The sequence below is a fragment of the Athene noctua genome, chromosome 1 (genome assembly GCF_965140245.1).
Source record: "Athene noctua chromosome 1, bAthNoc1.hap1.1, whole genome shotgun sequence".
NCBI lineage: Eukaryota > Metazoa > Chordata > Aves > Strigiformes > Strigidae > Athene > Athene noctua.
This window is the reverse complement of record NC_134037.1, coordinates 242,788,303-242,803,598: the sequence shown is the minus strand read 5'-3', so window position 1 is coordinate 242,803,598 and position 15,296 is coordinate 242,788,303. Positions and strand designations below refer to the sequence as shown.

General features: G+C 34.6%; 1 protein-coding gene across 1 annotated transcript in view; it reads right to left on the bottom strand.

The window, feature by feature from the left end:
* Nucleotides 1–15,296, bottom strand: part of USP12 (ubiquitin specific peptidase 12) — a 45,377-nt gene that overhangs the window by 14,996 nt on the left and 15,085 nt on the right. The window contains exons 3-7 of the mRNA XM_074915002.1: nt 12,381–12,594; nt 8,719–8,945; nt 3,512–3,588; nt 3,229–3,312; nt 678–875 (exon numbers count right to left, since the gene is read on the bottom strand). Coding sequence (XP_074771103.1) covers nt 678–875; nt 3,229–3,312; nt 3,512–3,588; nt 8,719–8,945; nt 12,381–12,594 — 800 coding nt within the window. The remainder of the gene's footprint in view (nt 1–677; nt 876–3,228; nt 3,313–3,511; nt 3,589–8,718; nt 8,946–12,380; nt 12,595–15,296) is intronic.

The window sequence follows — 15,296 nt, the reverse complement described above, 5'->3', positions numbered from 1 at the left end:
TACCCAGTGCATCCTAATCTAATGTCAAAGTTAGCCCTGCTTTGAGGTTTAAATAGTTGACCTCACAATGTAAATTATTCTGTGATTTTAGATGTTAAATCATCATTTTCAACTGTGGGGCTTTTATCTACTCAATAAGCAGTTTGTAGAGCAGCCTTAAGACTTGAAGCCACAAGAACATTTGTTGAATATTGCAAAATCAAACACAAATGTAACATATTTTGAAAGCAAGGAAATAAAGTTATCAACGAAACTCATAATATATGGATATATTTCAGAAAATGCTGCTTAAGCCTTAAAAAAACCCCCAACCTTAAGGAAATGCTTTATAAAGGAATGTAATACAATGCTTTCCTTCCCAAGAAACTTTTTTTAATAATGATCTTTAAGTTACATGGCATTGTGTGTTTTGTGGGGTTTTTTTAAACATAATTTTCATACAAAGATCTGTGATGTGAAATACACTGTTACCACTTTTCACAATGAACTATCACAGCAACAAAGCCATACGTTCTGTTGATTGGTAGTGTCTCCCCACAATACTTTCTTTCCCAAGAACCTTTTATTTTAAGAGGTCTTTGAATGCTTTTAGAGTCATGTGATACTGGGTGCTTTGTTTTGTTTTTTTAAACATAGTTACACATATATGAAATGCCTGTACATAAAATAGTTATTACCTTCCACAATGAACTACCACAGCAACAAGGTCATACATTCTGTCAGGATTGGTGGCATCTCCTGAGGTGTTAAATAAACGAAGCTCTAAAGGAAAAACTACTCTATAAGAGAGTTTTGTGTATCGATGCAGCTGATCCATGTATTTAAATCTCTTCAAATGGAGAGCTAGAATCATAGGCAGCTTTTTTACTTTCATCCTGAAAAAAACAAACAAAAAAACCCCAAACCAACAGTATTTCCAATATCCATCTAAAACATTCAATTGATATCAAACAGGAAATCTATCTTACTGAAGTCTTTACAACATTTTGCAAGCATTAAAACAAGCTTAAATAATCAGGTGTTTAACAAATATGTCCTGTGTTGCTAAACTAAAGGTAGCTTTTAACAACCGAGAGAACTGCAAATGTATTAAAATAATAAGCTATTGTATGTAAGAATAGCCATGATGAATCCACATAATGATTTTGACATAATGAACACATAGCAGAGAATTCAATAGCTTTCCTGAATTCCCGAAAGCAAAACCTAGATCCCACTTGGTATACAATGGAGGCATTGCAACAAAGTTGTTCCAGGGATCCCGTTCCAGTTGAATTTCTCAGTAAACCAATACATATGTATTACTCCAAGTTTTCATATCAAGCAATTCATTTAACATTGTGAAGGGATACAAATAGCTTACTGTTACCTTCCTCATGCTACCCAAAAAGTGTGCTCTAGCACACTAATTTTGTACAAATGTTGCAGTCCATTTTATGGCAGCCAAAGTCAGAAAGTGATAATCTAGTTTTACTGAGGGCTCACTGGTCCCTTTCCCTAGTTGGAGGTATTGAGATCTTGCATCGGTGCCTACAAATCCTCACCAGCCAACCACAGCTAGCCTGGCAGCAGAGACTTCCACTCTCTGGGCAATAAATTTGTGCATACTAACCGAGCAACCAAGCTAGAGTGCTCTGCTTCTTGGCACAGCTAATTGCCTTAGATCAGCACTGTGTTGAATTTTTCAAACTGTCTTCAGCCCCAAAAGGTGTCTCAAAAGCCTCAACAATACAACCTAGGTTTCCAACATATCTACCAAGACTGCATTTTCAGAATGTCAGGAAATGTTTATACAAGACAATCCTTTTTTTCAAAAGATAGGGGGCTGAGGACAAAATCCTTGAAAACTCATCTTCCTTCCCTTTTTCTCATTAAACTTAGACTGACAGTAACCTATAGGAAAACCTGCTAGACTCAGATTTTCTCCACAGCCCACAAGGGAACTAGGAAATGAAAAAAGCAGAAGGGCAGAAACATGACAGAAGTAACTATTTTTATGGAGAGTTACATTTTAATATATTACTGAGATACAGATATAATTTCTGCTCTATTTCTTTTTTCAAGATGGAGTCTGCTTCTTATAATGCAACTGTGTTTGGTAACAGGAGCTCTTTCACTGGTGAAGAAATTGCTAGTTGAGTAGACACACAGATAAACTCCATGTTATAGAGATGGAAGAACAACATGACTACAGTGAAACTGAACTTAAGCCCCACATGAAAAGCAAAATATAAACAATAAAAGCTGTGTTTTGCCAATATGGCAGTGCCTACAGTACACGTTTATGTCAACACAGGTTATATTGGTCAGGGATCACATTACCTCCCACACAGAAAAAGAGCTAAGGCAACAGAAAACAACAGGACAGACCTGGCTTCACAACCCTCTAATATACTACAATTAGTAAGCTTAGGCAATGTGTGAAGGCAGGCTTTGCAGATGAGATACACCAAAAGCCACGTGCTGAATCTATGGTAAACCAAATAACCAGAACCAGTGGTATAACCAGTAGAGCATATCAGTGTTGCCACCCCTTCAATCAAACGCTTTCTCAGATAATAAATACCACACTGTGCACAAAATCAAGATTTTTCAAAGGTGGAAACAAGACTAGAAGAATTATTAGGCAGACAAGAATAGTTTTTAAACATAATTAATTTCAGGCTTCCATGGAGCTTCTTATGCTTTTCAGAAACACTGTCAAGTGGAAGTTTAGCACAACTAACTACATACTTTTAAGAAACCAGGAACTCTGCTAACAAAAAAATTTACAATCCTCATTCTAACTGAATCAGAAAATAAGTGCTATCAAACTGATTCTTACAGCAGCTGGAAAAAGTATTATCAAGACAAAACCAAGTTTAAAAGGTCACATGATATCCATGAATTTTTATCATTACACATAATCTTTGATTAGTCACCGGTGGTTTATTTTAACTTGTCTTTTTAACTTGTTTTTGGTCTTCAGACTATTCTTCTTCTCATTCATAAAATAAATAATGATCAGAGGAGTCCCAAAATACTTTACATGGATTCTCATTACTTGTGGAAGTAGGGTCACTGAATTCAAGCAAGAGGTATGCAACCAAGTTACTCTTAAGTGGAAGGAGAGAAAAATTAAGGGAAAAAGAACATTCTCCCCCTGCCTCATACAGACACACAAGGAAATACCGGTGTATTTTCATGAAATGTAAGCACTGCTTTTTTCCCTCCCTGAGTCTGAGGTACCTTTTATGTGCTTCTTGCTTACTGCGACATTCTTCACAGTAATATTTGTATTCACTGCACAGAGTTTCTGTATTGCTGAAACCCCTGAATAAAAAGAAAAAAGAAATGCTACCAGTTTCTTATCTGAAGTATACATATAAATATTTACAATATAAAAATAATTTTATACTCTTAAATCTACATAAACTAGAATTTGCTAATCCTGTGAGCTTTAAGTTTTACTTCCTTCTTTCTAGGTAACAGATAAAAGACAAATTATGAAAATTAAGATTTTTGTGTCTACCTTAAACAATGAGTGATTGAAGTATTCTGCTCCACATCAACTGAAAGGTCTAAGAAATCTTCATCTTTGCTGCTTATCTGCATGAAAAAAGAACAAATAGATTATATTAAAACTCTGTTTTTCAGTACCATTTTCTATTGGCAGAATGCATCTTTTACCTTATAACAGCCTTTTAGAAACTGTTACAAGTAGCCTCTTTATTTCAGAGATGTGCTAGATCTCTGATTTTGTTCAGGAAGAGGGAAGTGTGTATGTGTCTGTGGAGGTATGTAATGTCAGTTGTCATACTGTAATTTCAGCTCAACAATATTAATGCCAAGTTCCTTCTACACCTCACTCTCTTCAGAAGAATACAATCACTGGGATTCTTCTATTTAGTGCTTTCACCTCTGTTCTTTCCCTGTGACTACCTCCAACTGAAACTTATGTATTTGCATATCATAGTGTCCTTAATCAACAGCACAAATATTTTAGCCTCTTCCTGGCTAGATTCATACTCTTGAATGAGCAGCAGATAGCAAATTTGTAGGTAAATGAGAGTGTGGGACTTGACCTGATAGAGGCAGAACAGTGCATAGCCTTTTCTTAGAAAAATGCAAGAATAACAAAATTAAAATAAAATAGAAATTCCTAGAACCAGAGAATAAATTCCACCAGAAATCATGAAACGTGGTGATGGACAAAATCCACACCTGCCCTGCAAATCAACTACATTATTAAAAGGTTTAGGAAAGAGCAATCTTAACTTTTTTATGCTAATGTTTCCTCATTCTATCTAGAGATACTCAATGCCACTGATAAGAATGTCCTCTGACTTTTATGACTCCTAGGTACAAAAATAAATGCTTTCAGAAAAGATGCCTAGCTGCAGTTTCTTGATTGAAAGCAGGAAAAGTTAAACAGCAACAGGAAAACTAATGTAAGTTGATCTTTAAAACATACGAGATTTATGTTCCCTTTCCAACTCAGAATAAAAATAAATTTGGAAAGTTGTTCTCTGATTATCAAGAGATGAGAAACACACAGTTCCTAAGGGCAGCATACATGGAGAATAAAAAGAAAAATACAGGTGGTCAAGACAATTATTTTTGAGAATTAATACCATAGGGCAAATCCACAAGCTCATGAAATTAAACTAAAATCTTCTGTTAATATCTGTGAGAGGAATGGGCAAGGATTCCTCCCACTCTTCTGTAGCTAATCTTTCCAAGAGTATGTGTACATGTAGAAAAAATATGTCACTATGCCAGTATACCTCACATCTACTACATCACTGAGATGCTGAAGTGTAATGTTTATACTTTTAAAGGAATCACAGAACATATATGGAAAACTTCCAAGATGTTTTAGGGTGTGGAAAAAAAAAAAAGTCACCGGCATCTTCAGTGTGCTGCACATTTCCTGTCTTCAGGGATGTAATACAGTTTAGTTGTGTGGACAATTCTTCAAAATATCCCATTGCAAACCACTTTTGGAATTATCAAACTTTTCAAAGTTTATAATACTAAGAACTCTGGTGGAAATCATCTTAGCCTAGGGATTAAGAATGGCTCAGGAAAAAAAATCAGTTCTAGAAAATACTCTGCTGCCGTCCAGCTAGGACAGCTGGAATTAAGAAGTCATGTGATCAGTGTTATTCAGACATGCAATTAGATAATTCTTCATCTAATCAAAGAAAATTCCATGAAACAATAAAGGTTTCACAGGCATCTTTATCCCACGCAGAAGCTCTAAGGGCGGGGAGGAGACGGAGAAGAGGAAAGAGATGTGTTGTACTTGGTGAAAAAGAGATTGGTACTGAAACCAGAAGTTCACAAAAGCAAATCTTCCATTCTTAGTGATAATATACTGAAAATACTTACAGAATCTCTCTCAGGTTAGCCAGTCCATTGTGCACTTAGGATCACGAGGAACCATTAAAGGCTTTATTGAAAGAATACCCAAGTGGATTATTTCCATCTACGTTGATAATTTAGAAAATGCTATTCTTATTTAAGATTTTTTTTGAACATTGGTATTCGAACAGTACTTTTTAAAAATCATTAACTCATACAGGTTTAATTAAAAAAAAAAGAAAAATTATTTAAAAGTCACCCTCCACTCTAAACAGCCCACCCCCATCTTCTGTAGAGGTTCTATTTCAAAGAAACATCATTAAGTTCTTTAGACTAAAGTCACCAATGTTATATATTTCAATCATCTGTAGAATGAAAAAAGTATGGACACAGCCAGAAAACCTCATCAGTTGCAGAATCAAGCCCTAATGTGTTCAAAAACCCATCTGAGTGCTCCTAACAGGAAAAACAGAATAACAGTGAAGAATTTGGGTGTTCCAGTATTCTGGCAAAAAGGGATACTATGTTGTTCTCACATCAAGGACATAATTTGCACCCAAACAGCTCAGCTGATGACCAGTGCCACCCAGAACACAAAACTCAGAAGGTTAACACTCAAAGAATCTGTACTTCTTTCAGTCTGGAATTTCACTAGCAATGTGAATCAGCTCACTGACAAAAAAGCTGTTGCAACTGTAGGATCCCATGTGTACCAAGACAGAAACTATTTTTAAATGAAGCTGAAACAAAGGACATGATTTATCTTCATTTAAAAAAAAAAAAAAAGAGAAAAAAAGAAGTAGGGCATAGTTAAGAGAGACCACTGAGATTTTCCTTATTGCCTTCTCTCAGTCCAAAGTAGAATTGAGCCAAAGAGTTTTATGCCTTGTAGAGTCATTTAAACACAAGAGCAAGACTGTCAGATGGAGAAAAACACTGGTATGTTTGGTCCTTTTGACCCAACACAGTTTCCTATTTTTCTCTGTAGACATACTGCCCACATTTAGCCATTTCAAATTTAATCTTAATGAAGTCAATTACATTATTTTCTGGTTTACCAGAAAATATGAGAGAAATCTATAAAACCAATGAACTTCTAGATCATTATTATTGATTAGCCATAAAATTTTGTAACATTCACTTCATCATACTGCCTCTGTCAAGGAATGGGGAAAGCTTCATAACAAGAAATCGCATTAAAAGCATGCAAAGACAACTTACAATCCATTTTGTAACTTATTAATTTTATAGCGTGGCTTTAGCCATGACACAAATCTTTATTAAAGAACCATATCTATGTTCCTTTTATTCCACTGTCTGTACTTAAACTGAGGCTAAATCTTTAGTCAGTTAATTTTTTAATCTTAAAGAGGGGTTAATGAGACCATATGGTCCTGGAAAGAAGTTATTTTCTGTAATCAGGACAATTGAAATTAGAATAAAATCTTGCCATGCTGATTTTAGGAACATTTAGGTTTGGCCAGTTAGAAGATAATCATTCTCACTTAAAACAAAGGTATATTATGCTTTATATTTAAGAATGCATTAAATTCCAAATTTAAATTAAAAAAATATACTGAGATTATTGTCTTATCATTAAGAAGCACTAATTCATCCACTATTGCTGTATACACTTCTACACTAGCTATATTCAAGTACACGTGACATTTGAAGTTATATTTTTTAACACAGAAAGACTTTAAATGCCAACAGCTTCCAATAAACACAATCATATATGCTCACTATATTTGAAAATACGACACTAGTCACAGTAATATTATTTATTTAAAGTACCTAAATGTGCTTCCAAGTGCTCATTTTCAGGTCACTGTGTTTTAATTAGACATAAACTGATATACTGAACAGACAGAAATTGATAAAATAGTTTCCAGATTATTAGGGCTTGGAAAACAAAAGCCCTAATATACTAAAAACCAATGTGTATTAGAACACTGAATTTAAAATTCAACCGTCTAAGGAGACACAGTGGCAAACAGACATGGCATATCCTGTTTAGCAACAGCTAACAAAAATAGAACGGAGCAATATTAGTAAAACTCTCAAAATTGTGATAGGCCTGATAACTAATAAAATATACTGGCAAAGAGCATATTAACATTTTAAAATTGTATTAAGGACTGTACCTAGATCAAAATCCTGACAGTAGTAATTCACTATGCCATAGTGAGGAAAGGTAATGATGTCAGACATGTTAAAAGACTAAGCTAAACTCATTTTTTAACAAGAAAAAAACCTGTTGAACAACTAAAAGAGAGGCAATTGACAGTTGCCATGAAATAGTTACTAGGGAGAGGAAATGTACCAGGAAAGAAAATATGGTAGCTAGAAATCAGCACCTAAATTACTCAAAATACCACGACCTACTGAAGTCTGTAGTTACATTACATATGATATTAGGAAGTTATTTTCTTTGAAATAGAGAGAGGTAGCTACTTCTAGAAAATGGAGAAAATTACATGTGAAATATACAGATTTAATCTGATTAATTCCTCCTTTCCAATGCTATGCTGAAATAAGTGCATTACCTAATTAAGCTAAGGAAAATAGGTATGAAGAGTCATACAAAAATACAGTCATTTAGCTTTTACAATATCTAAGGCATAGATCATGACAGAATTACTGTAATTTTCAAATTGTGCTGCTTTTTCTCTTTCTCAAGCAGGTAAAATTCAATTATAAGTTTTTCTGAAATATATGCTTTCTCTTATGGTAGAACTATTCTCAACTTGAGAATTTCTCAAAGAAAATTAGTATAGCTTACTTAAAGTAGGAGTTTATTTCTCAGGGTCTAGTATTAGAAGAATTCCTGTGGACAGACATTTAGGAAAGGATTACTTTTGCTGCACATTATGTTCTTTGAGAATCCCTCTCTCAGTGCCAAAAGTAAGCCCTAGTATCTTGATTTCAATGGCTTTACATTTAAAAACTAGAAATCAGTGGAAACTGATTCAGAATACTCATAGATGAAATGTATCACTAAGCATGACATTAAATTTTTAAGATATTAAATTTGAGAAGAACTCCACATCCCCAAGTAGCAGGCTTCATTGCTCTCAGGAATACATCGATTTAGAATTTTCTGATCTAAATTTTGAAGTTGGTTACGATCACACAGACAAAAATTCAATTAGGCATTTTCCTAATACTGACCAAAAGCTTTTTCCTATAATTCATGCATCAGCTGCTGAAATTTTCTTACTAACAAAGAAAAAATGCAAACGTTCATAAAAATGTAAGATTTCTAAAGAAGGAAACTAATCTAGTATGTCAGTCTGTTGAGATAAATGGATCATTAAACATGAAGTTCTGAAACATGGAAGGATTTATTTTACAAAATATATGCAGACTTACAGTTTCACAAGTAAGACATCTGGTTTCATTAGTTAATGTTCCCTGAAAGATTTCATGAACCCAGGTTGGGTCTGGCAGGCTGTTATTTTCATTGTCGATGTTGCCATTAGGTAGCCGACCATTTTGTTTCTCTTGTTTTCTTTCCTCTTGCAAGATATCCGCAATTGTATTTAATAGATAGTTTAAGAATTCATGTGCATCCTGCTGCATGTAGTTATCAAAAAGCTCTACAAGATAGAACACAACAGAAGGTTTTTTGAAATTAATTGGTTAGTGCCATACTACAAAAAAGTTTTTAAAATAAGTCGAATATCAAAACCAGCCTTTATTTCACATCTTGAATTATTCATGCAATACAACACCAACCCAAAACACATACTTCATAAACTAAGCCAAAAATATAGGGTGTGGGAAGAGGGGCGGATAAGTCAGCTTACATTCACAGAAATCTCTCAGCTGATCAGAATTAACAGAAGAGTGAACCATTCTGCAAGAAAACTAGGGCATGACTCAACTACCTGAACACAGGCGTACATGTAGTGCCACCTGAAAAGTTACAACTCATCCTGTCCAGCCTCCATGATGATTTGGATCTCCTACAGATGCTACGCTACCTCTGCCAATCTTGGGTCAATGTCTTGGATAACACAGGGCATCTCAAGTGGCATTAGATGTTTATATTTTCCAGAAACAAACTGAGAACTTATGACAGGAAATGTTTCATTACCTGTATGTTCTATCACAGGAAGTATATGAACAATAAATGCTCAAACCGTTGCTTTATTTATTTTCACTCTTAGGGTTTTAAATCCACTGATACTCTGTCATAAGCACAGTGTCATCAGTATTAACAATAAAAATAAGATTAAGACTAAAAACTTAAAGATACTGATATTTTTAAAGAACTACTTTCTTTCCCAAAGATCTGTAGGTAAGGAAGTATTTTCCTGAAGTTCTAGCCAGAGCAAAAGCAAACAGGTTTCAAATTAGGATTTCAAGTGACAAATAGATCTGTCTTTCAAGATCTGAAATACTGCTTCTGGAGATTGTTATATGTGGCACTTTTATTACTGGTGGACTTGTTGGACAGATGATAATTAATTCACTGTACTTTCTGCTTCATGTCCTCAGTTTGTCAACATTTCTAAGCATAATAGTTTTTTAATTTAATCCAGCAGAAGGCGAATAGTTTCACTGGCATATACTTGCAATGTATAAAAATGATACAGATTAAAGCATAAGCTTGAACTCTCTTTCTTACAAGTCTACTCTCTTGTTTATGTTCAAATTGGTACTACCCTGAAACCACCATTTACTGTAGTCCCCTGGGATGTCAACCTAAGAAATTCTCTGCTGCTACTAATCCTCATATTAGGAATGGGACTAAGAAAACCATAAAGGCATTTAATCAGATTTAGCTATAGTTACTTCTCTCTCTGACCAGGAATTGTTACAAGGAAATTTACTCAACAATTTAAAAAGCATTCTGTATCACTAGCTAATATCATACAAGTCTTTTAATATGCGATTACTTCAATTAATTACAATTGCAATTTGCCTGTAGCACAGGAATATACTAAGAGGCTGGCCTTTAGTGGAGGAATAGCTCCCAGGACTGGAAAGATGAATGAAAAAGATACTCAGTGAAGCTTAAATTCTGAAGTGCCTAAAGGAACTACATGGAAGCTTTACTATCATTCCCATGATGGCACCCAGGAGTAAACTTCAAATAGGAAAAAAAAAAAAAAAAAAAGTCCTGAGTTATTAGCAAAGTAGGAAGAATTTGTTGCTAATCTAGATCATTTAGAGAAATTAAGTACTGCAATAGGTCAGCCAAGAGTATGAATCAAATAGTTTATTTAGTGAACTACACTATTTTTGAGAAGACTAAGTTCAACTCTGAATCTGACCAACTCTAAGGTCTTCATTTAATCAAGTAAATCAAAGCAGAACAAGAGCTACAAGTCTCTTGAGGCAAAACACTTCAGAGGTTCTTCACAGCATCACGTCACAGACCTCTAAGGGCTATGTGCCCAGTCAGTAAATTCGCATTAAGTCCAACAGAATGAAAGTTACACGTCGTTCGGTTTATGATTAGAAGAAATTTAAGCAAACATAACAGTATACCTTCAGCTGACTTCAAGACAGCAGCTGCTTCCCAAACAGTTAAGCTTTAAGGTCATTAATATATGTATGTTGTATTCAGACATTGAAAGTAAGGATGGAATAGCAGCACTGTAGTCTGGAATACATTATGGCCTCAGCCATCACCCTGATATAGCTGGATACTGACTGGAACAGGATCCAGATCGGTATTGCATGCCTACCTGATTTGTTAACTGACTCTTCCTTAAAGCTCAAAATGATATACCTTTACAATAAACACTTAAGAGCACATCTGATGTAATTGTTGCCTGACAATTTAGCCATTTATTTGTAGAAAAGGTGAGGTATCATTATTTAAGAGACCGAAAAAGCCAACAAGAGCTGAACTTTCACATCTCTAATGAAGATTTTCCAATTGCCTTCTCCTGCTTAGAAATTTAGTGTCATGACACAATTAAGCGTTAAAAAGAACACTTTCTAAAAAGAACTTAATGGCCCCTGTGGTTTACTTTCTGCTTTCCATTTGAACCATTCTCCACATTTGTCATAGTTAGTCAGCATTCATTGACATAGTGAACTATTTCTGTAAATGCATCAACATACAGCATACCTTCTCAAGTATACTTACCAAAGATTTGAATGACAGTTTTCTATTCTGCACAGATAAGAGACTGTACATTACCTGAGAGCTTTTCTTAACAATATTATTACAGCTCTTAATGTGCATTTGCTGGAGGGGTCACTTCAAATTAGCAATGTCATTATAATATTTTATTTCGTTTTACTGGAGAGATGGTCATCATAACATTTAAACACGTTTTTAGTCTGCATATATAGTATTGGAGAGATTACAATAGTATGAACATGTCTGTTGCAGCAGTGTTAAATATGGTACCTCATACAGTTTATTTAAATCTAGCGGTTATTTTCTAGAAAAAAAAGTACATTATTCTTATAAAAATGTATCCAAATTGAGTAAGTAGATTACAAGGTTTCATTTATATTTTAACATCGAATTTTTTTCTAAAACATTTTGACCAATTAGCCCTGCAGATAAGAAACAAGAAATATTAAATCTCTGGAAATCTCTTGAAATTTAGGATATCAATTACACTCAAAAAAATCAGCCAAAACTACTCAGTGATTTTAAAATTCATTAATCCTTTTTAAGCTAGATTCTTGCAGGACATCTTAACATCATTTCCACACATTCAGTTTGGTAGACGGATTCCTGTATTCAAAGAGTAATGTTTTCTTAAACACAGAACTTCTACGATCACTTCTGATTATAAAAATACAATTCATACTGAGGCAAAATTAGCAAGCAATTTCTTAAGCAGCCACTGACAATACACTCAGTTCTACATGAAGAGAGACAGACAAGGATTCTCTCTCAAAATGGCTCCAGGGTTACACCCTTATTCTAGGGTCACCTCTTCTTTATACTGCAGCCCCAAGAACACTTTCCATGCGTAACAAATATTTAGGTATTTCACTATGTCAACTTCAGAATTAAATCATAATTGCTATAATTATTACACAAGAAAAAAAGTTACCATTTTCTTTTCGTAATCTTGTTATAAATTTCTTGGGAGGTATTACTCCAACTTTTTTCTTCTGTGTGGCTATACTGTGGAAGAGATCAGCTAAGCATGTAAGGAGATTTTCTTTTTTTCTTGGTTGACTCTTGTATGCTAAGACTTTGTCTCGAAATGGTCGACAAAAATAAAGTGCCTGAAGAACTGAATTGCAGTAGCATGTATTCCCAAACTATAAAATAAGAGAGAGAATTATTAGGTTGCACTGTATTACTGTAGAGAGGTAAAATTAAATCCAAAGTATAAGAGAATGCATAAGCAGGGATAAATTTTATGCAAATCATTGCTTCTTGATTTTTAAACAGTAAAGCATATTTCTGTTTTGCAAAGGATTAACAAATACACTGTATGTTAATGCAAGAAAAACCTACGTAAATTTGAACCATGCTATATAATTTTGTCTCATCTGTAAATTTACTAGCAATATTTTGCATTTACTTGGGTCAAAACGCTCAACAAATACCACCATTTCACAGCTCCCAAAATATGCCCAGGTAAAAATATCTACCCATCTACCACAAGTCAGCCACAACAGTAAGGAACAGGCACAGCATGACCTTGTACTGTGAAGAAATTCAGCTGTAAATTGCGAGCTTCTCAGACACTTCAGAAATTGGATTCTCCAAACCTTATTAGTTGTGATCAAAGTCAGAAATAACTGCTTTAACTTGTTCGTACATTTTCAATTCTCATTTTAGGGTGACAGGATTGTCATTCAGTTTTCTTAAAACAATGCAACATGGCTTGTTTAGGGTTCAAAGCTATGGCACAGCTGGTGGTTTCAAATCGAGACTGAAAGGAATGCACAGTTAGGATATGTGCATTTTGAAGGAGACACACCACTGAATTTAAAGGGGGCAAGCAGAGTCAGCAAGAAAAGCACCTGTAACCTTCTTTGCACTATGATGCTTCAGACGTCCCTCCTCCCCATACTCTTTACAGCACTCAGGCACTTGAGTCTTGCAGTCACTGACGCTGTCTCCAGCTCAACCCAACACTGCAAACCTCCCCACCATCTCCGTGAAGCCCTCATCAGCTGTTGGTGGATAGAGACACTCTCATTTTATGCTGCCCTCCTCCAGTGAAACCTATTATCTAACACTGAAAGTGTGAGAAAAATCTTTATAAGGCCCTCAGCAAGCAATCCAACCTTTCAGCTGCAGTCACTCAACCTGCAAATTGAACCACATACCCACTACACACACTCTGTAAAATGTAAAAATAATGTTCATATTTATGTTTTATATAAAGATAGTAGCATAAATGGGTAGGAAATTCTAAGACTATATTGTGATGGGGAGACTCCTATATAGCAAAAAGAGTGCATTTAGAGATAATTTGCAGGTTCTTTCAAGAAAAAAAGAACTAAAAGCTCTTACATCTTAGGAATAACAGGGAAATTACTGCTTTTTGCTCTCTTCTGACTGAGACAAACAAGAGCACCATGCAATTTAATCACAAAACTGGAAAGTAAATTGTTTTCCTTTATTTTAAATTAATGAAATATGAAGACTACTTTCTCAATACGCAAGACACTAAAAGAATGAGTAAGAAATGTATTTTTTAAAAAGATATTAAGAAGTCTTAAGATCTCCATATTAAAATCTGAGGAAATTAACACCTGCTATTTTTATTTATTTAAGCTAGGGAAAATGCTTATATTGGCTTCTTCATGGTCCAAATCTGCACTCAAGTAAGTCAATGAGCTTGAGGAAAACCAGGGCTTTTCTCCTTAAAGGAAGTAGATGAAATCACACAGTAGTTTATATCAAAACATTTAATATTGTAAGCTAACTATTTATGAGTTTATAGTTAGAAACAGCCATAAAAAGAGAACTATATTTAAATGTTAAGAAATTTCTTAAAATTAGGCCAAATAGAAATGCTAAAATTTCTACAGCAAGTGTCAAAAGATGAAAAGGTGGCAAATCAGAAATTTCGTAACATTGCTATTTTAAAGAGGAATAGTCTGATGATAAATTAATTATAATGGCAAACAGGCAGTGAGATATGACCAAAATATGAAGCAACAGAGAAGTCAGAACACTGAACAAAATTCAGATTAATTTAGTATGAATTTATGTTAACCTGCATGCCTGTGGGTAGGAAATAAAAGCAAGCAGATTAAGTTCATAAAAGGTTTTCTTCAACCACATTCAGAAAGACAGTGGGCAATAGAAGATTGAAAACAAAACTCCTGAAAAAAATTTAAATAGTTCACATTTGTTTTCTATCTAAAGCATCAGTCTTTATTGCTTCAAAACCTAAAAGCTTTTTAAAATAAAAGCTTCCAATCATTAAAAAATTATAATGGTACCTGTACTAAACAAGGGAGAAAAGGTGAGGAGGTTTCTAGACTAAGCAAACAGCAATCTGTTACACGACTAAACACTGTTCTTACCAGGATTATTACCTAACTTCCCATCTTTGACTCCAATACAAAAACACACCCTTCATTTAGAAAACACCCAAGACATTGTTCCAGAGTCCCCATCCTCCCACCACCTACTGAACTTATACTTTTCTTTCTGTTTCTTTAATACTCGGCTCTTCTGCTAACCTGGCCAGCAGACACCTTCATTCGCCCCTTACTTTACAGTTAGCACTACCTCAGAAGCACACTTGCAAGAAGATGTGCAAGTGCTGCACTGCATAATGAAACACTTGTGAAGTCTGCCTCAGAATAGCAGTAGAAAACTATAAGAAAAACCATCATTCTTATTTTGTATCTTAAACTTCCAGCCTGTACAGGCTATTGAAACTTCTCTATCTCATTCCAGGGAAGGTAATAGAGACTATACAGTGGAGTTATTTCAAACCATGTTTTCAACTGGTTTATTGCTTCTCTCCTTGTTTCTGTGAGGACCATCTTAA